The sequence below is a fragment of the Pagrus pagrus genome, assembly GCF_965226575.1.
Source record: "Pagrus pagrus genome assembly, chromosome: 16".
In the NCBI taxonomy this organism is placed as follows: Eukaryota; Metazoa; Chordata; class Actinopteri; order Spariformes; family Sparidae; genus Pagrus; species Pagrus pagrus.
In genome coordinates this window covers 4,280,175-4,303,700 of record NC_140200.1, presented here as the reverse complement: position 1 = coordinate 4,303,700, position 23,526 = coordinate 4,280,175, and the positions used below count along the sequence as shown (strand labels likewise).

General features: G+C 43.6%; 2 protein-coding genes across 2 annotated transcripts in view; both read left to right on the top strand.

Moving 5' to 3' along the window:
- Positions 1–19,775, top strand: part of phip (PHIP subunit of CUL4-Ring ligase complex) — a 35,828-nt gene extending 16,053 nt beyond the window's left edge. Inside the window, exons 16-40 of the mRNA XM_084377748.1 lie at positions 648–776; positions 953–1,178; positions 1,738–1,860; positions 3,584–3,767; positions 3,871–3,973; positions 4,186–4,323; positions 4,949–5,046; positions 5,171–5,378; positions 5,595–5,705; positions 6,049–6,156; positions 7,708–7,832; positions 8,222–8,304; positions 8,532–8,643; positions 9,827–9,888; positions 9,991–10,146; positions 10,795–10,915; positions 11,029–11,154; positions 11,337–11,412; positions 12,298–12,366; positions 12,458–12,610; positions 13,097–13,249; positions 13,440–13,651; positions 13,752–13,996; positions 14,298–14,444; positions 14,574–19,775. Of these exons, the coding sequence (XP_084233874.1) occupies positions 648–776; positions 953–1,178; positions 1,738–1,860; positions 3,584–3,767; positions 3,871–3,973; positions 4,186–4,323; positions 4,949–5,046; positions 5,171–5,378; positions 5,595–5,705; positions 6,049–6,156; positions 7,708–7,832; positions 8,222–8,304; positions 8,532–8,643; positions 9,827–9,888; positions 9,991–10,146; positions 10,795–10,915; positions 11,029–11,154; positions 11,337–11,412; positions 12,298–12,366; positions 12,458–12,610; positions 13,097–13,249; positions 13,440–13,651; positions 13,752–13,996; positions 14,298–14,444; positions 14,574–15,295 (3,990 nt within the window). The 3' untranslated portion in view covers positions 15,296–19,775. The remainder of the gene's footprint in view (positions 1–647; positions 777–952; positions 1,179–1,737; positions 1,861–3,583; positions 3,768–3,870; positions 3,974–4,185; positions 4,324–4,948; positions 5,047–5,170; positions 5,379–5,594; positions 5,706–6,048; positions 6,157–7,707; positions 7,833–8,221; positions 8,305–8,531; positions 8,644–9,826; positions 9,889–9,990; positions 10,147–10,794; positions 10,916–11,028; positions 11,155–11,336; positions 11,413–12,297; positions 12,367–12,457; positions 12,611–13,096; positions 13,250–13,439; positions 13,652–13,751; positions 13,997–14,297; positions 14,445–14,573) is intronic.
- Positions 19,776–20,520: 745 nt separating this feature from the next.
- On the top strand, positions 20,521–23,380 carry LOC311271325 (uncharacterized protein). Its single transcript, XM_084376941.1, has 7 exons — positions 20,521–20,776; positions 20,989–21,219; positions 21,377–21,463; positions 21,605–21,696; positions 22,591–22,751; positions 22,884–23,000; positions 23,079–23,380. Exons 2-7 carry the CDS (start codon positions 21,095–21,097, stop codon positions 23,187–23,189), a joined length of 693 nt encoding a protein of 230 aa, XP_084233067.1. The 5' UTR covers positions 20,521–20,776; positions 20,989–21,094; the 3' UTR covers positions 23,190–23,380.
- The last annotated feature ends 146 nt before the right edge of the window (positions 23,381–23,526 follow it).

Genomic DNA, 23,526 nt, shown 5'->3' with positions numbered 1-23,526 from the left:
AGTTGAAGATGAATGGGAGTTTTTTATTGCATCAGGTTAATCTGCGTTGGGTTGTTTGCCATGTTTTACTGAATAAGGGACACAGAGAGAGGCACAAACTCTGAACAATGAGAGAATGGAGTTATTGTGAGAGTGAAGGAATACCCACAGAATAAAATAAAGGCAACAGTGGGCTGACTGCCAGAACAGTTAAGGTTTTCTGTTGATAAAGATTTAGTCTCTTCAGCTGGCGTTGTGTTTTATCACTGCTCTTATCTTCTGTTTGTTTCTCTGTTGCTGCTGGAAAATGGGAAGTACAGTGTTACAGTCATTTTTTATTCATGTAAAATCTGTAACTATTAATATTAACCACCAGATATAAATGGTAAATTTGTGGTTATTACACTTTAGTTCATAGTACTTTCACTGTCAACAAACAGTTCTTTGTAAACTATTTATTAAACAATTGTTAAATCTTTATTAATCATTACTTTTCAAGTGACTTAAGGAAAACTGCATCTGATACTGTGTGCTAGATATTTCCAGTTGACTGTGACGATGCCAAACAGTTGCTACCGTTGCTCAGAATTCCCCCTGGTAGTGTAATATTATGATTTACAGTGTGCACCTATCTCCCCACCCCCTCCCCTCTCTGTATGTGTGGATAGATTGAGGGCCAAGGGCACGGAGCATTGTTTGACTGCAAATGTAGTCCAGATGGGCAGCACTTTGCCGCCACCGACTCCCATGGACACCTGCTCATCTTTGGCTTCGGCTCCAGCAGCAAGTATGACAAGGTAAAAGCAACAGGCCTCCCTCTGCCTGACACTTAGCAGCTCCTCCTGAAGTTATCAGTAATAAAAAACGCCAGTGTAATTTCCCCACATCTGATCATTCTTCTACAACCTCATTGAAAACATACGGAAGTATTAGCTTTATGCACGTGAGTTAATGTAGCTCATTACTTTTCCAGATAGCGGACCAGATGTTCTTCCACACTGACTACCGGCCACTGATCCGGGATGCCAACAATTACGTGCTGGACGAGCAGACTCAGCAGGCGCCGCACCTCATGCCCCCACCCTTCCTGGTGGATGTGGACGGGAACCCTCACCCCCCTAGATACCAGCGGCTGGTGCCTGGCAGGGAGGGCTGCAGGGATGAGCAGCTGATCCCGCAGATGGGGGTCACCTCCTCAGGTACAGAGGCTAAAAGCCGACCCTCAGTTGAATCTGTTCTCTTCGTGATATGAAGGCATGAACTCAGTTGTAACTCTGCTCCGCTCATGTTTGCTTGTACGCTTCAGATCAGGTCTTTACCTGCAGGCGAGGCTGTCTGAACTCATCTAGCAGCTGATCAAAGACACTTTAGTCGAGCCGATCATACAGCTCTCGTAGCCTGACAAGCTATCCGTCCTCAAATGTGCCTAATTAGAGGCTTTTACCGCAACTACACCAGCATTGGCAATTAAACCTAGAATTAATAAGGTTGTTTAAAATCTTGGCAGGGATACAAACAGTAACAATTGAAATGCATTAGTGGTACACAGTGGAGATAGGTGAAGGAGGCAAGGTGGGAAAGAAGCATGCTCGTGAGATGATGTGACTCTACATGCTCCACGACAGAGAAATAGAAGTGAATGCAACAGAGCAACATGGGCATCCAGTTATTATAAAACAGTAGTGGTAAAACTGTAATTTCTGTTGGATTTAAGTTAACGCTCTCTCTCCTGCTCTTACCCAATTCCTGTCTCATCAGGCCTTAACCAAGTGGTGAGCGAGCAGGCGGTGGACGGTTCCAGTCCTCTGGATACTATGATTCAGAGGCTGCAGCAGGAACAGGACCAAAGACTTGGTACCAACGACACCAGGGCCAGCAGAGGTAAGACCGCCTTACAGCAGGAAGGCCGTACTATGGTAGTGTGGGCAGCCGTTCAGTGTGTTCGCTTTAGTTTTCAACTGCGGTGGAGTAGTGAGGACATCACTCTGGGAAAGTGAAATGAAGTGAAAATACTGAATCTTTCTAAAGGTTGTGGCATTTGTACGTTGCAGACTTATTTTAATCGAGATATGATGCATTTCTATGATACACTGTGTGGAAAATACAGCACAGATGCAATGATATTTCATATTTAGTTGTTATTTTTCAAAGGGAAACAGCACCATGCATTATTTCCAGTTTTACAAAACAAGCATTTTGAGCAGCGTAGTGAGATTCACACAGGAAACCTTGAAAGTACATCAGTGTATCATCATATCTCCCTTTCGCTCTTCTGATCCATTAAGTGATGAAAACATTCAGCAGATCTAAATCACGCAGGTGCTCCATACTAACACGTTAACGCACACTATGATACGTAATTGCCCGCATGCAGCTGGCTTTATCTAACAGCAGCAGTGTCTTTATTGCGTGCTTTGTAAACTCTATTTTACAAATGAAATATCATTAACTAACTCAGTAACTGGCATCCCTGTTTGTTCAAATCATCTCCTTTTCTTTAGTCTCTAAATGCAATTCAATTAGGGCTTTATTGGAGTTGAAAAAATGTGTTTACAGTAACTTTAACTTAAAATGAAAAAGAAATTGTAGACAAATAAAAAATTACAAATAAGGGAGAACAAGACAAGACCGAGACTTTTTTTAATGAATGCAAATTATTTTAAATGAATGGAAATTGCTCTTTGTATCCACTACTCTTCACTTTCAGTGCTGAAACAGTGACTTAATAAACTGATTAGTCAATCAACACAGGAATAATCAGCAACTATTTTGTTATACGATTTATGGTTCAAGCTTCTTTCGGTCGGACAAAATGAGCAACTTGAAGACGTCAGTCAGTTTAGGATGATAATCAATAAACATAAGCTGCTGTCTTTTCACATTATTTTAACAACAAAGACTATTTCACTAAATTTAGAGAAACATGGTGGCATTTGCGAACACTTTTAAGGTACACGGAAGTGTTCGTATATGTCCACAGATTCTTACAGAAGTACAGACACAAAAAAGGCTCTGAAATGTGACCAAGGTATAAAAGAAGGACATTTCTGTGCAAAGTTCACTGAACCTCACATCATATTTACAGAATTCTTAGACTATTTAACGTAAAGGAAGAATCAGTAGGATTTTTCTGTGCTGTTCAAAAACGCACCAGAAACATAGTTGATTGTTGAGTCTCACTCCCGGGATGTCAGCTGACATTTTGCTTTTGGTCAAGCGTCCCGAGCACAGCAAAAAATGAGAAAATAAGAAAAACCAGACAGAGGGTGTCTGCAGATACGAGACACTAACAGGCGTTTTGTCCCCATTCGTATCCCCTCCTCTGTATCTTTCAGTCTTGTGACATTGTTTCGTCTCGCTACGTCCGGCGTGCGTGATGTGCACTGATAGTTTGAAATCAGTCTTGTGATGTTGGGAAGGTGGCGTGCAATGATACATTAAAACTAAAGGAACGAGTTGTTGAAGCGTGTAATATGTGCTATATTAAAAAGTTTTGCTGTCCAGCTTGCTTTATCAAATATATTAACCTGCTTCACCCAAAACACGTTCACTTAAAATGCTGTTGATCACTTATTTCTCTCTCTTCGACATCTCTTCCCCTCAGGATCGGTCGGTTCGCCCACAGAGGTCCACTCTCCACCCAACGTGGGTCTGCGTCGCAGCGGGCAGATCGAGGGCGTCCGGCAGATGCACAGCAACGCCCCGCGCAGCCAGATGGCCACAGAGGGAGACCTGGTGGCCTGGAGCCGCAGGGTGCTGGTCCCGGAGCTGGAGGACGCCTCCGTCAGGTAACACACACATACTGTACACACGTCACAGAGAGGAGCCTGCGTTCTGAGGTGATGCTATTAATGCATGTCATGACTCTGTGTGTGTGTGTTTGTTTTGTAGGAGACAGGTGAACTGGCGAGAGGCTAAAGGGGAGGAGGAGATCAATATTTATCAGTCAGAAAGGAGGAGACGCACCATCCACTCGCTCCCCAAGGAGAGCAGGGTAAGTGAATTAACACACACACACACACACACACACACACACACACTATTATATACAAACATTATTGTTCGACAGGAATATAATTATTTTTCTCCCATAACCCACTTATTCATGAGAGAGATTTCCTGTTCCTTGTTGAACTATACTTCCGTATCCGTACGCATCATACTATCATCTGACTTTGTTGTCCCACATCCTCTCCTCCACTGCAGGTCCATCTGACGTCAGAGTGCGTAGTCGACGAGGCAAGGAGGAGCCAGGGTAACCACGGCTATCAGACTCGTGCTGCCATGGAGGAGACGAGCCGCCAGAGTGCCGAGGCCGGCGATGACGACGAAAGCGCCTCAGAGGTGGACTGCATTGTTTTGCTATGTGGTTAACACTTCTTGAAACTCGAAAAACACACACTTTGGCTTCAAACATTTGTCTTTGTTGTAGTCTTTTTTGTTTTTAAGATGTCCTGAAGTTGTTTTCAGCACATCTTTGGAGTTGATTTTACTTCTGCTGATTTCACCTCTTCAGACATTGCTAGCATGTTAACCGTTTGCCGCCCATTGTTTTGCGTCTGGACTTTACAGAGCATCGAACAATTATTTACTTCTAGTACTGAGAAATATAAGATGAATATAATAGATGTAATGATATATTAGACTCCTCTTTAAACTAGACTTTTCTCTTTTTCGTGTTATTTCTCCAAAGTAATCTGAAAAGTGTTACATTTCCCGACCTTCATAGCTATTAAGCAGCCCAACAGTGAAATAGATCTTTAAAAACTCGGCGTCCACTTTTATTACAAGTCGAGTCTAACAATGGGAATATTTTGTTTCTGGAGCATTGAACGGTTAAAGAGGGTGTAGCTCTACAGCAAAAATAATCTGAAAAACTGACCTGCTCAGCTCCCACATGCAGTCCATTTCTAAAGCCGTTCCTTTCCACTGATTCTGTGTGCTAACATGAAATAATGTGTGCTACCAGGGAGAGGTGGAGGTACGGCAAATCAACGGCCATTCCTCAGAGGAGGAGAAGGAGGAGGAGGGAAAGGAGCCGTGGCCGGACGACCACAGTAGTTCAAGGTAAGATACATACGGCATATCACACACATTTATCATATCCACTATCTCATATGGATACACGCACGTTCTGTATGCAAATCAGAAACGTAGATGCATCTGCGCATTTAATCTTCTGTCTCCGCAGCGACTACTCCAGCGATTATTCCGACTGGACAGCAGATGCGGGGATCAACCTTGAACCGCCCAAGAAAAGTGTGAAAGTAAAAAAGAAAAGCAGAGGCTCTGAGGAGGACGAGGAGAAGAAGAGGGACGGGAAGAAGGAAAGAAAGAAAGAGAAAGCCGACAAAGACGGCGCGTTACCAAAGAAGAAGCAGCCAAAGGAGAAGAGGAAGGTTTGTCATTAGTAACTTTCTTTCACTGTAATTCAGAGTTATTACTTTTACTCAGCCATTTGCACAAATGAGTGTATTTTTGAGACATTTGATTTAGAAAAATTAGACAAATGACAGTTTTTGATATGAAGTATGTATACATTAGATGAGAATTAATAGTAAACATAAGAACGGTGTATAAGTATGACATGTTTTACTTTGTCGTGTGTCCTTTAGAGGACAGAGCTGCAGGAGCAAGGGCTGACTCTGGAGGAGTGGCTTCCCTCCGCCTGGATCACAGACACGGTCCCCCGCAGATGTCCTTACATACCCCAGATGGGAGACGAGGTACACGCCGCCTGTTTCTGTTACAGTGTCCTCACCACATGTGCCCCACATGTCTCCTCAGTCCAAAACACTGGCTCATGTTTTACATAGCAACAAGACTAAAACTCTGCACTAAATTTAGCCGCCCCTTGAGGCTGTGATGCCCATTACACACAAGAAAATAAGGGGCACACTGACTGATTGCAATCCCTAAAAGCAGCTGCAAAAGTATGTTGCAACAAGTTTTAGAGTTACAACACAGAAATATATACAAGATACAGTTCTTTGGTGTATTTGATTTGATGTTTGTGTGTGTGTGTGTGTGTGTGTGTGTGTGTGTGTGTGTGTGTGTGTGTGTGTGCAGGTATACTACTTCAGACAGGGCCATGAAGCCTATGTGGAGATGGCCAAACAAAAAAAGATTTACAGCATCAATCCTAAGAAGCAGCCCTGGCACAAGATGGAGCTCCGGGTAAGAAACAGAGTGACAAAGACGGATCGAAGACTCACTGAACAGAGACCCCGTGTACCTCCAGATTTATAATGTCTCTTTATTTGTGTACACAACCACCGAGGAGAAGTCCCTTATAAAAATCACAGCAGATCCATGAAAATAAATCAATAAATACAGACCTCATATAGAGGGAATACATTTGTACTGTAAAGTCATCACAATATCATAAAAGTAAAAGTTACAGATTAAATTAAAGACTCTAAACCTCTCTGATAGACGTGAACATCAGTTTCTAGATCCTGTTGATCCTTCAAATGGTGGATAGTAACTAAGTACATTTACTCAACTGCTTTACATGGGTAGTTTTGAGGTACTTTACTCGAGTATTTCCATTTTCTGCTACTATATATTTCTACATTTCAGAGGCAAACATTGTACTTTTTACTCCACTGCATTTATTTGACAACTTCAGTTACTAGTTACTTTTCCAATTTTGTTTAATTAATGAAAATATAATCAACAAAAATATGATGTAATATAATAGATTAAGATCAAACTTTATCGATCTGTGGGGGGAGTTTCCAAGCTAGCCAGAATATAAGCACCTTTACCAGCGTCAACATTAAAGTGATGAACACATTAATGCATCAATAATTATGATACAATAATAATACACGTTTTATTGTGGATTACAAATACTTGTAACTTTTGGTACTTTAAGTATTGTTTGATGCATATACCTGTGTACTTTGGACACTGTGGTGTTACCACTTTAATTTAAGTTGAAGAGCCTCAGTGCTTCTTCCATTTCTGCTGATTTGGGATCTTCACTGCCTTTTTAGCTGTCTCTTACTTTCTTTTAAGGATGCTGAGTTTCCACAGTAATGGCTAAAAAGACAAAAAAAGAATAGATAGCAATTCCTAGGAACCTGAATAATTTCAAGCCACAATGATGCAATCATTCCCCGTTGCACACAACACAGTATTTCTTCTGTATCGCAGACGCTTGTCTGGTTTCACTTTCATGTTCACTTGTTCACTTGAGTCCCCTTTCCTTCCTAATAACCTAAAAGAAAACTGTCTGCAGAAGAAAGTCCCGTCCCCGTACATGAAACTGTCTCTAAGAGTGGAAAACAGACTTTTACCACTTAAAAGTAACAGCTTATGGGACTGTATTCTTGTGTATTTTTCATTTCTTCTCTATGTGTGGAGGCAGAAAATAGCAATTTCTGTGCAGACAGCAGTCCGTAATGCATTGCAGGCACAGTGTTCATCTTTCTGAATGTATTGCCTGCAACGTGTGAAGCGCAGCGTTTTCTTCTATTCCTTCTTTTTTTGGTCATTTGAACAAACAGGCCTAGCAACACTGAAGCATCACTTTTCTCAGCATGAAAAACTTACTGTGGCATCGCTGGCACTCTCTCAGCCTACAAAATAAACAACGCTGAGGAGGATACACTGTTTATCGATAGAAAATGAAAAGCTGTGCATTGATCAAAGGGGCTCCAGGGTATGTGGATGATGTTCCCTGAGAAGAAATTATTAATTTCAATCATTCGTGTTGTTCAGGAGCAGGAATTGATGAAGATCGTTGGCATCAAGTACGAGGTCGGCCTGCCCACACTGTGCTGTCTGAAGCTTTCCTTTCTGGACCCTGACACCGGAAAACTGACCGGCGGATCCTTCTCTATGAAGTAAGCACCTCAGTGTGACACATCCTGTTCTTAAGAGCGCTGTCCATTTTTCACCTTTTTCTTCCAACAATATGCAGAAACTCAGTGCTCACAGAGTGTGAAGCCGTTCTCCTCAGTAATCCGTGTGCCTCCCTCCTCTGCTGAGTTTAAATATAACATTCCTTTCCCTAAATGAATTCTCATCTTGACACAAGACAAGACAGTACTCATAAAACATTAAATCCAGTTGACTGATGATACAAAAAGTAAGGACTGTTATGGGAACGGCAAAGTGCTTCTCCGAATTCTCTGTGTTTGATCTATTTTGCACTTTGAATGTGGTTGTTTTATTAACTCCTTTCGCTTTGTTATAGTCTGTGACTTGCATGTACGTGTTTGTCTCGTCGCAGGTACCACGACATGCCTGATGTCATCGACTTCCTGGTGCTGCGGCAGCAGTTTGACAATGCCAGAAAGAGACAGTGGGCGATAGGTCAGCCGGTTTTGACTTTGTGTTCTCTTTGTAGTGCAGAATACCAAATATGTCTTTCCTTTTCATTATCAATTAATCTGGTAATATTTCCACTAATAATCTATTCATTGTTCAGCCCAAGGTGACATTTCAGTCAACTATTTATGTCACGTACATTTTCTGTCTCATTTTATGAAGGCAACTGTTGCTTTCTTGGAAAGATCTAACTGTGATATGTGTGTGTGCAGGTGACAGGTTTCGGTCAGTGATTGACGACGCCTGGTGGTTTGGGACCATTGAGAGCCAGGAGCCCTACCAGTCTCAGTACCCCGACAGTCTGTTTCAGTGCTACAATGTCTGGTATGATCACAGCTTGGATTTTACTCTGTTTTAAGGCCGCACGGATCGATCAAAGCACTACACACCCTCATTCCCACATGATACATCTGTTGTATTATTAGGGAGACATTCTTTGCATCGAACCAAGAGTTCCTGATTCCTCCATGACTGGCATCAACAAATTACAAACTGCATAGGTTCAGATCAAGACAGAAATGAAAACAGACATAGGAAGCCTCTCTGAAGTAGAGACATATTGTTTATTTGCAGATTCCAAAACTGTAAATGTCACGATGAATACCAGAAAGTTTTCTCAAGTCACTCAACCAGATTCCAGCATGACATGATCCTTACAGTGTAATACACTATATATGGCGCCACCTCAACAAACAGACACAGGGAAGTTACAGAGGGAGAAGGTTCAAGGTAATCTTTATTGTCCGCCAGTGGCAATTTGTTGCACAGCGAGCAGTAACACAATCATCACACTAATCAACAAAGAAACAGTTTACATGAGAAAAACTAGGAATTACATGTTATTCATCATCCCAGTGGCAGCAGGGACTAAAATCTCTTAGTGAGAAAATCGCACCTCAACTCTGAGAAATTTAACTTTGAAATCATAGATTGTTTGAGCGTTGGCTCCCACAAACCCTCTGACTGGGTTCCCACTACTCCCACTACGTCTCCTGTATAGTTGGTCTCTTTGTATCTTGTGAGTGTGTGAGTCCTGGGACTAAATGAGTTTGACATCCGACTCCCCCACGCTGAAAGAATAAGAAATTAAGCCCATTTCATTAAAATGGTTTACATGTACCAGGGATTTGTCTGCAGACAAATAGCTCCTCGTGATTATGCCGCTGACACGTCCTCTCACAACACTCATTAACTGCACAAACACCTCATGGTTTGAATCACTCAAGAAACTTGATGAAACGTTCCTGGATGACAGTTTGAATTAGATATTTACAACGATGCCGACTGACGCCGCCCTTTGTTTTGCTATTGAAGGACTCTGACACTCCAATTTGAATCATTAATAAGCATATTGTCTGTTTGAGTTAGTTTTTCGTGTCAGCACCGAGCGCTCATGGTCACTTTATTTTGAAAAAACCTTGTGAGAGAATGGTATCCACTTTAGGTTGTGGGTGTTTGCAGTTGTGAAAGGTGTGATGATTCACGTCAACACTGTTTTCTCATCCAGCTGGGACAATGGAGACACGGAGAAGATGAGTCCTTGGGATATGGAGCCTATCCCCGATGATGGTAAGGTCACTACAGTACACCCACACTACAGCGCACACACATTTAAACTCCCTGTCTTTACAAATCCAAACATATGTTCTTGTACAATTTCTCCCTGTGCAGCCACGTTCCCGGAGGAGTTGGGCATGAGCGTCCCGCTGGTAGAAGCAGAACAGAAGGAGCTGCTGTACGTCCCACTGGAAGGCGAATGGGGCTGCCGCACACGCGCAGAAGAGTGCGACCGCATCATCAAAGCCATCGACCAGCTCTGCACACTCGGTATGACATCATCAAGCCACTGTGAAATAAACAATCCACTCATGTCGTGCAAGCAGGGATGTGTTGTCAACCACGAGGGCTCGTTTCTCGTAAAGCGGCACGACTCTCGACACAACATGAGTCACGGCTCTGAGCTCATCAGCATGAGTCCTGCCGAGCCACAGATCACACGCTAAAAGAAATTAGCTGCGAACACATTGAGCCGCATATTGAGGTGCTTGCTTGAATTCCCGTTAAGTGATGTAATGGCATATTAGGTGCAGGCTTTGTGCTGCTGCAATCCTCTCAGTGGAAAGCTGATCCGAGGGCTCCCTCTACTGACAGTGTGAGGATCAGACACAGACAAACACACTTTAATCCTTCTAGATCTCTCCCTGTTACTCCTACGCTTCACGCTGCAGCTGGCTTACAGGACAGGATTTGTATTAACTCTTGCAGGTGTTTCTAAATTTAGGTGAGAATATTCAGAGTAAGTAGGACGATCTTTAGGAAAGGGGAAAGATAATACTCAACATATGCAGGATGTTTTATTTTGAAGGAGACACATATATAGAAAAGATATCCACGTTTTCCTGTTACAGTGGATTTGTTTCTCGTAATAATCTCTTCTTCCTGTGTGTTTGTCATTCCTCATCTCCCCACCCTTAGATGTCGCGGCGCCATTTTCCTTTCCGGTGGACCTACAAGCCTACCCCACGTACTGCACAGTAGTGGCCTACGTCACCGACCTCAGCACCATACGCCAAAGGCTGGTGAACCGCTTCTACAGGTACCTGTCATCAGGTTGTGCTCGAGTAAAAAGAGGTGGCAGAAGAAACAGACTTGTGTATGTGTGAGAGAGAATTAGATACACATCGATCACATTTGTATTTTCCTTTTCAGACGACTGTCCTCTCTGATGTGGGAGGTTCGTTATATCGAACACAACACCCAAACATTCAACGAGCCCGGATCGTTCATTGTCACTACGGCCAAGTTCGTCTCTGACCTCATTCTGCAATTCGTTAAGTGAGTATGTTGTCATTAAATCAAGAGCCTGTAGAGGAAAAGCAACTGCTCAGAGGCTGTAAACGAAATGTTGATAAACTAAACTTAATAAAACTCAGCGTTTCCTTTTTCAATCATTCCACAACATCTGCACTGTCAGACATAAAACAACTTCTGCTCTCTCCTTCTGTTGTCTTCTTCAGGGACCAAAGTCTGACGGACATCATGCCTCTCTACAGGACTATGAAGAAGGCCACCTTCTCTGACTCTGAAGATGAGGTGCGTTCACACAGCTGCGTGTTCACACCTTAAAATTGTCACGAACATTTTTGCCAAGATATTATTCATGTAATATTTTTTTTCTTCTCAATTCCGAAACTTTGTAAATCATGGCGCCAAAAGCCGACATTATAAGAAGTCGTTTCTATTTTAAAATGCTCATGTTATTAAAGGGAAACTTTTTACAATGTGGGAAGTATATGCAAATAAACAATGGTTAACTTCCTCTCCATTTTGCCGCTGCTGGATGATATGAAACTCGGGTTGTTTACAGATTATACTTCTGCATTTTAGTATACCCGAGGCAAGGAAGTTGAATCAGAACAGAAGGCCCTCTCTCTCAGATCAAGACAGGGGCGGCTCAGAAACTGAGATTCATTTGTAAAACGAGGCAGTGCTGATCAAATATGAAACCAGATTCTGTCACTACATATATTTTAGTGTACTGTTTTTTTTGTAACAGAAAGTTTGTCACCCCACAATCATAGCTTGAAACTGGATGAGCCAAAACCTAGTCTGACTAACTCTCAGTACGTCACCCACCAGCAAAAGCGTTCAGACTATGTTCATGCGCGGCTCAGTCCATTCTAGTTTTTGTAGGTTTGCCTACCTTTTGAGCAAAAAGGAAATACCACAGCCAGTTTTCTCTGTTTTGTCTGATCGTGTTGCACCTTGATTCAATAAGTATTTGCGTATGTGCCTTTTTCTACTGCATTGGCAGCCCGGTTTCATAAAATAAAAATCAACCATCTACCAGTGAAATGCTTCAAGTTACACCTGAAAGGCAGCAGGGAGTTGAAATATTTAAAAATATTCGATTGCAGAGCAGACTGTAGATACAAAATATGTTACCTTTATTTAATTTCCCGTTTCCTATCTATTTAGGATGATGATGAGGAGGAGGAGGACGAAGATACTAACACTCCTGGAACGTCCACACGAAACTTTAAAAAGGTAAAATATCTAACAGCAACACAGTTTTCCCCAAACATGCTGCTGTCCAGGAGAGAGTGTCTTACTTTTGTCAACTTATATTTTTTTGTAGGGTCGTCAGCCCATGCGGCGCCAACTGCGAACTCGTCCCCCTTCGTACGACCCTCAGGCGTGGAGGGTACGCTGCAAGGAGCTGCTGGATCTCATCTTTCAGTGTGAAGACTCAGAGCCCTTCAGAGAACCTGTGGACCTGCAGGAATACCCGGTACCTTTCTTTATTATCCAGTATTGTGTGCGTCTGAACTCTACCTTCCTCAGAAATATTAGGCTCGAATTAATTAGCATTTTCAGTTACCGTTTTTTGGTCCTGGAATTTTACTATGCAGTTCAATCTGAGGCACAAGTGGCTACGATTCAGTTACACAAAGAGTGGTGTTTTGAAGCGAAGGTATTCTTCAGGCCTCTTCATTCAGCATCTGTAATGAAGACCAAAGCTAATGGAAAAGTTGTGAGGGAGAAACAATGTGAAGTCTCACGGTTTCAATGGGCTACGACTCTCTTTGTTAACTGGAATTCTTTTGCTTCTGTGGCTTCAGTTTTTTTTTCCTCCAGTCCATTCAAAGTAAAACCCCCCGAATTCTCCAGATCTCTAACGTCTTTACCCTCTCTTCCTCTCCTCTGCTACTTATTGTGTTCTCATCTTTTGAAATGTGTAATTGAAATGTGCCAACTTCCCCTCCGCCTCTCCCAGGACTACCTGCAAATAGTCGAGTCGCCAATGGACTTTGGCACCGTTCGCAGCACGCTAACAGAAGGAAAGTACCAGTCGCCCATTGAGCTCTGTAAAGACGTCCGGCTCATTTTCAGCAACTCCAAAGCTTACACTCCCAGTAAAAAGTCTCGGGTGAGGCACGAACACACACACACACACACACACACACACGCTTTTACTTCTATATTTGTGAGGACCTTAAAACCAGGGTTCATTAAGCTTAATATACATCGTAGCGCTCTCATATTGTAATGCTTTGATGTCTAGTTACATTTTTTGTCTGACAGTTGAATCAGTGCGTCGTCCTGTCTTGTGTCTCCAGATCTACAGCATGAGTCTGAGGCTCTCTGCACTCTTCGAGGAGCATGTCAGCTCCATCCTGGGCGACTACAAGGCCATCCACGGCTTGACTGACAGACTGACCAGACAGGGCACTGACAGACAAACACGACACACTACGGACAGACAGACACGGCACGCCATGAAGAGGAGGCGGAGGAGGAGCGAATCTCCAACCAGCAGCACCGCATCCAGGTAGGAAAAAAAAGGACATTTCATTTCTGGTTTTTGGTGCCTCTCACTGTGCATTAGGTGTGATTTTCTTTTGTCTTCTCTCCTCCCGTGCTGCCTCTAGCCCAGAGAGGAAGAGACGTGTATCATCAAGGGTGACCGGGAAAAGAGAGCCATCACCACCAGCTCCTTCGCGACCCTCCTCTCAGAGACAGAGCGCTCCCCCCAAACAGCCGCCTCAGCTGGTGAACGGGAAGGCAGACACGGCAGCTGCAGGGCGCACACGAAGTGGGGCACGCCATTCTACGCACACTCAACCCTCCTCTTCTTCCTCACATAACACCACAAGCAACACACAGAGCACAGCAGGTGAGATATAAATTCATATTTAGAGTAATTATAAAGTAGCAGCTGGTTAGCTTTGTCACCTCGCAATCTCACAGTGACAACAAGACTGCAGGAAGTTACTGCGCCCACCCAGGAAATAGTCAGATGCATAGTCATGTCAGGTTTCACAGGTTTTGTTAATTTAGACAGAGCCATGCTAGCTGTTTCCAGTCTTAATGCTAAGCTAACTAGCTGCTTACTAGCTGCTAAAGTTCATCATCAAGAAATGACCACATCTAACATGTTTTATTGACTTCCTTTTGTTCACGTTTCCTTTCTACAGAGTCTACTCGCTCACTGAGGGCTCACAACTCTGTGTCAGCTTCAGCGCCACCAGCTCCTGAAAAGGTGACACCCTCTCCAGCCACGGAAAGCAGCGGTGGAGGAAGCACCCGGAGGAAACTCAGGACTCCTGTTCGACACACACCTGGTAAGAGATACTGTCACCAAGAAGTGAGGCTTAGGTTTATGATTTAAGTAAAAAAAATACACATTTAAAGTCACCTGCCTGCTACTGATACATATTTTCTTCTTGTGACTCAATGTCCGCCCCTCTCAGGCTCTCCCGCCAGCCCTTCATCTCCAAGCACAGTCCACCTGAATGGCCACGGTAGTCATGTGACCCTCGGCGTGGGGAGGAGGGGACGGAAATCCAGGGTGGATGCGCCAGTGAGTCCTCCAGAAGCCACGACTCCAGGGAGCCCTTCCAGACCCCGGGGCCGCCCTCCCGGCAAGAAGAGAGGCAGGAAGAGCAAGCAGGAGCTGGAGGAGATGAAAAGGAGCGGCAACCGCAGGAGCTCCACTCCCGACGACGACCTCGACCAATCCACGGGGGATGAAGGCGGGACGTCATCCGCACAGGAAACATCCGTGTTGTCGGACTCTGGCGCTGCGTCGACGCCCAGACGGCGCGGCCGGCCCCGGGCGGTAAAAACTGATGAAGACGCTCCTCGTGCTGAGTCACCTGAGCCACCTGAGCCCTCGCCACTGAGGAGGAGCAGCAGGAGAGCCAACGAGGAGGTGACGCCTCCGCCTCAAGCTCAAGCTCCTCAGCGATCCAGTCGGAGGGAGTCTCCGAAGGAGGAGGGAGAGGACGGGGAAGGAGGGTCGATGCGCACACGCAACCAGGGGCGACGGTCCGCCTGGTACATGGAGGAGGACTCTGAGGAGGAGCAGAGGCAGCTGCTGTTCGAGGACTCATCAATCACCTTCGGCACCTCCTCAAAGGGACGCGTCCGCAAGCTGACAGAAAAGGCCAAAGCCAATCTGATAGGCTGGTAACAGAGACAACAGAGCAGACACACAGGATGTGAGGAGGAGGCTGGCTCCTCTGACAGAAAAGAAACCTGGAGGAGGTTTCTGAGCTCATGTGATGGAGGAGCAGGGGGGAACTTGTGCTTGGTGTTGTATGCATTTGGTGTGCGCGTATGTGTGTGTGCGTCCGGCGAGCCGCTAGTCCAGCTGCTGCTATATAAAGCTGCAGCCGTGGGGGAGACACAACAGCGCAGTTATCTGTCCACTCCTCCTCCTTCTCGGCCAAGCGAGCACATCGTTATGCCGGCTGATGGCTTTCTGATGAAGCATGTTCATTTGTTCCTCCGACGTTATTGGTCCATGTTGGATCCCACAGGAGCTCACAGACTCCTACGCTGGTGGTCTCGTGACTCCTCCTGTCCAGTGAACCACTCTTCACCTCCGTCTGACCTTAAACACTGTTGGTGTCAGACTGGGCAAAACAGTTTTAGTACTTGAACAAACCCCGAGGAGAGCTGGATGTATCTTATCTCACTCTTGCTATTTTTGAGGACCTTTTCAAGAGTCTCTGCTGGGTCGGTCAAAGACGCCCACTGAGCTGAAAATTGTTAGGTCCGTGACGGATTACAGACCGCTGGCCTGACAAGGTCCTTCGCCCCCCTCTTCTTCATTGCCCCCGCTCTTTTTTTATACAAACCCCCTCTCTGCTTTTTCTAAGATTTGTACGTGATGATCGGCTCTCTGTTTTCCGAAGTCTTACACATTGGCTGACCTGAGCGTGTCCGTCTGCGCTAAAATACCAAATGGTGTACCTTTGTTGGTACTGTAGATCTGTAGGTTTTGTTTACTGTGTGTGGGTGTGTGTGGGTGTTTTTTTTTTTTGTTTTTTTTTTTGCATGTTAATTAGAAAGAAAAAGCATCTCTTTCCTTTTTCTAGACGCTGTTTTTACTGTGAGGAGGACAAAAAGGATGCATGGGTGAAAGGGGTTTCATTTACATGTCTAGATAGATCATGTTTCAACACGTCCTCAACATTAGCAATACCTTGTGCCTTTATGTCTTTGGTGTGTGGGTGTGTGCGCGCATGTGTGCGTATAAGTGTGCTTGGCCTCTGCCCTGCAAAGTTCACGTGCCTGTATGTGTACGGACTTAAGTTGTGACGATTGCGAGTGTGTGCAAGTGAAGGAGCGTGTGTTTTTACAACACAGTCGAGTGTGTCATTCACTTTCAGCGTACAAACAGTGGCATACAGTTTGATCGTTGTGAAACCTCTCAAAGAAATGTATTTATAGGCGTTGAAAAAAGACTTTACTGTTGTTGTAAAACCATTATTCATGTCAATATATTATCCTATAACCAACCTATTGTCAGTTTATACCTAAGGTACAGCCAGGGGAGCTCTGGGTGACTAGCTTTGAGATGCACTTACCACAGACCGGTTATCAATGCAGTCGTAGGGCGTTAACCCTTTGTATTTTAAAAATTGTTAACATATAAAAAACTTTTTAAATGTTGATATGTTTCTATGGTGACCACACACACGCACACATGCACACACAATTCTGTCTCGCGCATTCTGGTGCTGGCCCGGAGCGAACGGGATCGAGCCAGATCAAACTGGATCGGACTGAGAGAGAGACAAGTCTTATATTCATCTTTCTGATTGTGTGCCTTTGCTACTCTGGCATATTGAATCCTCGGTTTTCTGCTTTTTGGGGCCTTTCTTTTAGTGTGTTTTTTTTTTTTTTTTTTGGACTTCCTGCTTGTCGTTTTGGTTCAGAGAACTGGACAAGGATTTGGACTGGACCTGACAGGCTCGGACGGACGGCTCGTGAAAGAGAGAAAAGTCGGGACTGGAGACAAAACATATTATGTCACTATCTGTCTGTACACACAACTACTGGAGCAAGTTTTACAGCGATGAAGGCTTCCACTTTAGTCATGTTTTCTGTTTTCACCCCCAGCACAAAGCAACTGGATGCCAAAATCAGCCACTTGTGTCATCGGTGTAACTGGGGAGAACTGGACAGTAGCATCTATATGCACCTGATTCATTTCATAGATCTTTCTGTCACATATTCCTGAACATATATCTCATCTGTTTTATCGTCATTTTGTTGTTCTGTTATGGATTTGTCAATGCCAAATTCTGTCTTTGGGCACTGAAGTTTTTAGACCATGGCTTTTTGAATGTGTTTTACTTTACTGTCTCCACAGTGAGTGATGTTGAGCTCACTTACACATAACGTGTCAGTTGTTTTCCTGTCTTGTGTCTCGGCCATACAGGACGATATTTTCGATGGCTAGATCTGTGCAGTTAGAGTGGGGATACAATTAACAACTTCTGTTTTTTTTCTTCTTATATTTACTCCACAAAAGATGTGTTTATATTGTGTATATGAAGAGTTTTATTCCAGATTGAGACAGCCTGAAACACTGACACCTTCCTCCACAGATGACTGTTGGCATGAAAATAACTATTACTGTTTTCTATTAAAGATAGGAAGCCAATGATCTTTGGCCGCAGAAATATGCATTTTGTGTGCAAAGAAACTCTTCATAGGCACATACAGGTTTTGGATTTTTTTTTTCCTATCTCGATCACAAATAATCATATTTACTTATGCACAGATTATCATGAGTGAGGAAGCAAAATTTTTAGAGCCAGGGTTCTCGAAAACGTAAGGTATACACATTATGTTTACATGAGACGACCAAGACGGACATTACTCGAGAAGCCCAAGATGTTTGCCGGACATTGGTGTGGGTGTATCTAGAGCTGCAACCATGAGGCGATAAATTGATTAGTGGATTGAAAGAAAATGAATCACAGACTATTTCTATGCTTTTCGTTTTCATTCATGAAAGTAAATGACGGCAACAGCGGTGGACCAGATTAAAGCAACACCGGAAAATGAAAGTCCAGTCATTATGTTCTCACCTCATGCCGATGGAAAGTGAAACTGGCTGAAGTTTCGTAGGCCACAAAACATTTCCGGAGCGTTACAGCAAAGACAGTGTTGCAGCGTTCTCCTGAACAACTGATGTAGATGGAGACATGCTGCAAAACGTAACCCCGTAAATTGGTCCGGCTTAATCCAAGTCTCCGAACACCCTAGGATCCTAAAATTGATTTGAAAAGACGTTATTTACACCCTTGACGCTCGGTCAAGCTTGTGCACCCACTTCAGGCTTTAAGCTTAGTAGCTAAAGTGAATCTTTGGCTTAAAAAAGGTTCAAAATAACATAATCTCATATCAATTTGGGTTCTCAGGGCTTCCACTGATTTGGATCATGCCAGATATTCAAGATTCAAGAAACGTTACTGTCTATAACATAGTGACAGAAAATTACCTTCAGTTAGGGTCAACATGAACAAACATTCACACCCATGAGACCCTCATAAAATCACAGTTGTACGCTTCAGACGGTCAGGAGAACGCTGCAACACTGTTTTGCTGCGAAGCTCCAGAAATGTTTTGTGGACTTCAAAACTTAATCCGACTTTCCTTTGGTATTGGGGGTGAGGAGATGATGACAGAATTTTTCATTTTTGGGTGAAGTTAGCCTTTAATCGATACTGAAAATAATCATTAGATGCAGCTGTAGATGTATCCATTTTGAATCTGGATGACCCTGTCAACAGCAGCCATTATATCCCCATTAAGAGGGGAACGGGTCGATTTCCCATTGAAACGCAGTTAAAGTTGGAACGCAGCCGTCACATTGAAGTAAACATCGACCGTGTTGGTTGTGCTGTTGCCCCTTCTTCACCAGATCACCCACCCTGCCTGTATCTCTCAAAAATGTCAAAGTAAAAGAGCTGATTCAGCACTGCTGGTCCGGTTACCTTAACCTTCTTAGTAATAATAATAATAAAAAAACTTGTAATCATTTCAGAGGGGCCTTAAAAGCAAGTCACTGATTTATACGTAAGAATTGGTTTTATTCATTCATATCAGCCATGGACCTCATTCGGTTTTCGGATACATTTGTATTAAAAAATTCTGAATTTCTCGACCCAGCAGCTCAGATCGGCCCTCTTACTTTACCCCCGCTGCATTTTGGAGCTCATGTACACATACATTTACCACGGGCCTGCGCTGAAGTGTGGCAGAGTTTTGCTGTTCGTGGCCCCTGAGCGGGCACATCATCACAGTGTTTGGTCAGGGGGTTAAAGGTCACTGTGTGTGGGTGTGTGTATGTGTGAGTGTGAGTGAAGTGGCTGCATGTGAGCCACCAGGATGCATTTTTGGGATGTTTTTAATTTTTAAGGGGGGCGTGGGACGGTAAAGAACGGGAAGGGATAGGGGGGAAAGAGGGTCTTGTCTCACACGAACCGATTGAAGAGGATGTCTTTGTTAGTTTGGATACTTTTTATATATAAAGGAATTAATGCAAAAAAGAAGCATAAGGCTAGAATGTATGTGTAGGGGAGTACTGCTGTCCTGTTAGTTCATACCAATATTTTAAGTAAATAAACAGTTGTGTTTCCATATCCACTCTTCCTCGCTGTTGTTTATTGTGTCATGAAAGAAATTATCCGTCTCTTGTTGTTTTTTTAAACCTAAAGTCTTATTATTTGTGACATGAAGGAGAAACACTACAGCTGAAAACACCTTTTTTTATGGACTGGTCATTTTTGAGATTTCAGGTTATTTTGCTTCCATTACATGTCAAATTAAAGCATATTTATTTGGGCTTATTTGCATCTCTACACTTGCAAAAATTGTCCTGACATTAGAAATGAACTGGTGAAGTTTCAAAGTGATATCTAATAGTTAAACCTTTTACCTGATTACACCATTTCCCCTAAAAAAGTGTGTGGGAGTTTACAATACATATGTTTAAAGGCAGTTTTCTCCACCTCAGTCGCACTTTCATACATCAAACTTTCAACTTTAACTCCTTTTTATATTTTTTAGAGGGGTTTTGCTCCTGATTTACAGTATATACAACTTTATTCCCAAAAAGCAATGGCAAAAATCTATTTCTAATGGCTGTTGACGGTAACTCCCAATTAAGGGAGTGATAAAAAGAGATGTCCAAAAAATTCCTGTCCCTCTAAAATATGTTCTGGAAGTTTATGCAAATTAGTTCAATTTAAATTGGATTGTTTCTTCGTATACACAGTTATTATAACACAACCTAACAATAATGCCCTTCATGTCGTGTTTAACAACTCTTCCACCCAGCGTTGGGACAGCGTAACTGCCTATAACAGCCCTTGTTCCGGCCCGGGGCGCACAAGGCTCGGCTCTTCCTGACGTGGCGAGCCGCTAAAGGCCCGCCGGCCCCACCGTGGGCTCCGGTGATTGGGCAGATTACCTGTTTGGAACAAACATGTAAATACGCAGGTGGCGGTGGTGGCATGTGTGAGTGTTTGGTTTATGTAAATAAACCAGAAGTGAAACCGTGTGTGCTGCACTGCTCTGGTTTCAGGGCGCACAGCAGGACGCGCTCATGTTTCACAGATAGTTGGAGGAAAGACTTTGGATTTAACACGAGGTGAGTCACAATTAATAACAATAATTTGACAAATACGTCGTTTCACTTGCGTTTCCTCTTAAGTTTATGTAGCGCCGTATGTTGGAGCATATTCGGCCTACTTCCTTCAAGATGCAGTTAAACCATATGCGTGCCAGTAAATCAACACCGTCCAGCGGGGACAGTCTCAGCAGAACAGGCTGTGTAACTTTAAAGCTCACTTTCTTTCACAGACATGGCTGACACATCGACCTTCGACTGAGTTAAAACTTTTTGGGTGTTACACCTGCTGCATCCACCTGACGCGTGTTTCCGTCCCCGGGCGACGGCTGCGCAGTCATGCCTCAGCTGTCAGCGGCCGCGGTGCTGCAGCTGGTGCTGCTGCTGTCCGCCGTGCCCGCGCAGTACTTAATCTGCCGCTGGAGCGGCACCACGGCGGCGCAGCGCTTCCACGCCACCACACGGTAGGTCGGATGGATCCGCGCGTAATGTGCGCCAATGCAGCGTGTATGGACTTTATCAAAGCCATGCATATCCATCGTAAATATTAGAGTGAAACTATGCACATCTAAAGGATGTATCTCCTGTTTTTGTCTATAACTGATAACCACTGGGTTTCAGTTTGCTTAAAATTTGGAAAGACTGGAGAACATACTTCGATGCCACTGGTTGGATGGACTGGGCCAGCCAGCAGATGTCCAATGTCCAGTGAGTAATGTTTGTAATTAGAAAATGTCTGTGATTGACTGAGATACTATATATTCACTTTTCATGGTCCTCTCCCATCCTATCTGGCACTTCTTTCAATCACCTGTACGTCCAAACTGACTGTATTTTTGCTTTCCACAGGTCTTTTCTTGGTTTGGAGCAAGATGACGATATGCAACAGTCGCTTGCATTAGAGTCCATGCTTCATGACAACGACCAGGGATTCTTTGGAGGTTTGTCAGTGTTTTCAGAATGACAGAAATTAATTTTGCATTTTAGATTTTTCTGTATTTCAACTTTGTGCCCCAATATCTCTCATTACTCTCTTTCTATTATTTTTGTTTTGAGTAGGGATGCACGATGAATATAAATGATCTGAATTGAACCGAGCTGCAGAGAACATCAAGTCTCTACCACAGTGGACTTCACATATTATTCCTACTCTTATCATGATGGCCCACTGGCAGATGCAGACAGAAAATGCTTTTCAAAGTGTACACATTCACCGGACAAAATAAGAAACAGTTTGTGACGTGTTCATCCATAAAGCATCAATGTATCAGCCTGTCATATCAGCAGAATTGTTCACTTTGGGCCAAATTTGATATTTCATTTTAGAGCCTTTATCGGCCGATACTGATGACGTGACAATATTATTGTGCACCCCTAGTTTTAATACTTTTTGTCCTTGTCACATGTCTGAACTGCAGCCCCACTGCAAGTACTAAATCCTGTGTTAATCACATGGATTGTGGCCAAATACCACTAATTATATTTCCCTTTTTTAGGTGCTTACTTTAACAAATACTCTGAATTGTATTTGCACTCTAGGCGGTGTGCGTGCGTGTCAGCAGTAGAAAATGCTCAGCAGAAGGCATCTGAAGTTTATTAATGTATTTTGCTTTTTTCCCAGTAATTTCTTGCTGTTAATTCACAATAAAAGGCAATTAACATGTTTGGTCTAAACCGAACATTGAAGCCGATGCAGTGACACTCTTGCCGTTTTCCTGTCTTCAGTTTGTACTGTTGCTTAGAACAAACCCCTAAAGGAAGCAAGCAAATATAGGTCTATATGTCTAATCTTAATGCAGCACACAGGATTTTCTCGTTTTTCCCCCTCCCTGCAGCCTCAAAGACGCCACGCAGCCCTCGTCCTCCGTTTGTGTTTCTGCGGGTGGGAGAGGTGGTGCTGGAGAGGAACGGCAACTTGGTTGGGGTGGTGGTGAGCTGGGACCCTGAGTTGCGAGCCCCCAAGGAGTGGGTCGACAGAGTGTATGCCGGCAACGAGGTGAGCAGCCACGACTCTACACAACAAAAATCCTCCCCCGTTCATTCACTCAAAGACATACTTATTTAAGTAAGTGTTGGAAAGTTAAAAGCCACTTCAGTGATTTCTGACACTGTGTGTATGTGCATGCAGGGCATCACATCAGAGAACACGCCTCATTATAAAGTGCTGTTCAGCGGGCCTGGACCCTCCTCTATGTTAGTCGGATATTTACCTCAGACACGACTGGAGCGCATCACCGGGATGAGGGTATGTACTGACAATCGCGGCACATAATCACACACATTTGAATCAATACGTCTTAGACTCACTGTTGGATGTTTCTAGCCGGACATTCCCACCTTGGAGAATTACTTCACACATTTTAACGGGGAGCGCTTCGTCATGCAGCCCTGGCTCAGAGAGCTGTTCCCCGAGGACGACCCTGAGGACGTCTGACTGCTCGGCTGCGACGTGTTATATCGACCTGCTGGCTTTAAAAACAAAAGATTTGAGCAGATCAAAGGATAATCTTCAAATCCCTCCTTGCTGGAACTTGATGCGAGGGTGTCTTCCAAGAGTTACAGCTTACAGTTGAACAACTTTTATTTCATTGCGATGTTAAAAAATAAACAGTATTTTTAATTTGATGAACCAGAAAAATACAGATTAAAAAAACATTTGATTTTGCTGCAATGACATTTGCTGCGGTTAAGTTAAATGATAGCAATAAATGCTTGAAATGACAAAGTGTTTTTTTTTCTTAATCTATGTTGTTATTTTTCCATGTATGTAG

Coding starts and splice junctions, on each gene's coding strand:
- LOC311271325 (XM_084376941.1), top strand. CDS start 21,095: ATGCCTCAGCTGTCAGCGGCCGCGGTGCTGCAGCTGGTGCTGCTGCTG. Junction 21,464..21,604: donor CAGCAGATGTCCAATGTCCA/GTGAGTAATGTT, acceptor TGCTTTCCACAG/GTCTTTTCTTGGTTTGGAGC. Junction 21,697..22,590: donor CGACCAGGGATTCTTTGGAG/GTTTGTCAGTGT, acceptor CCCTCCCTGCAG/CCTCAAAGACGCCACGCAGC.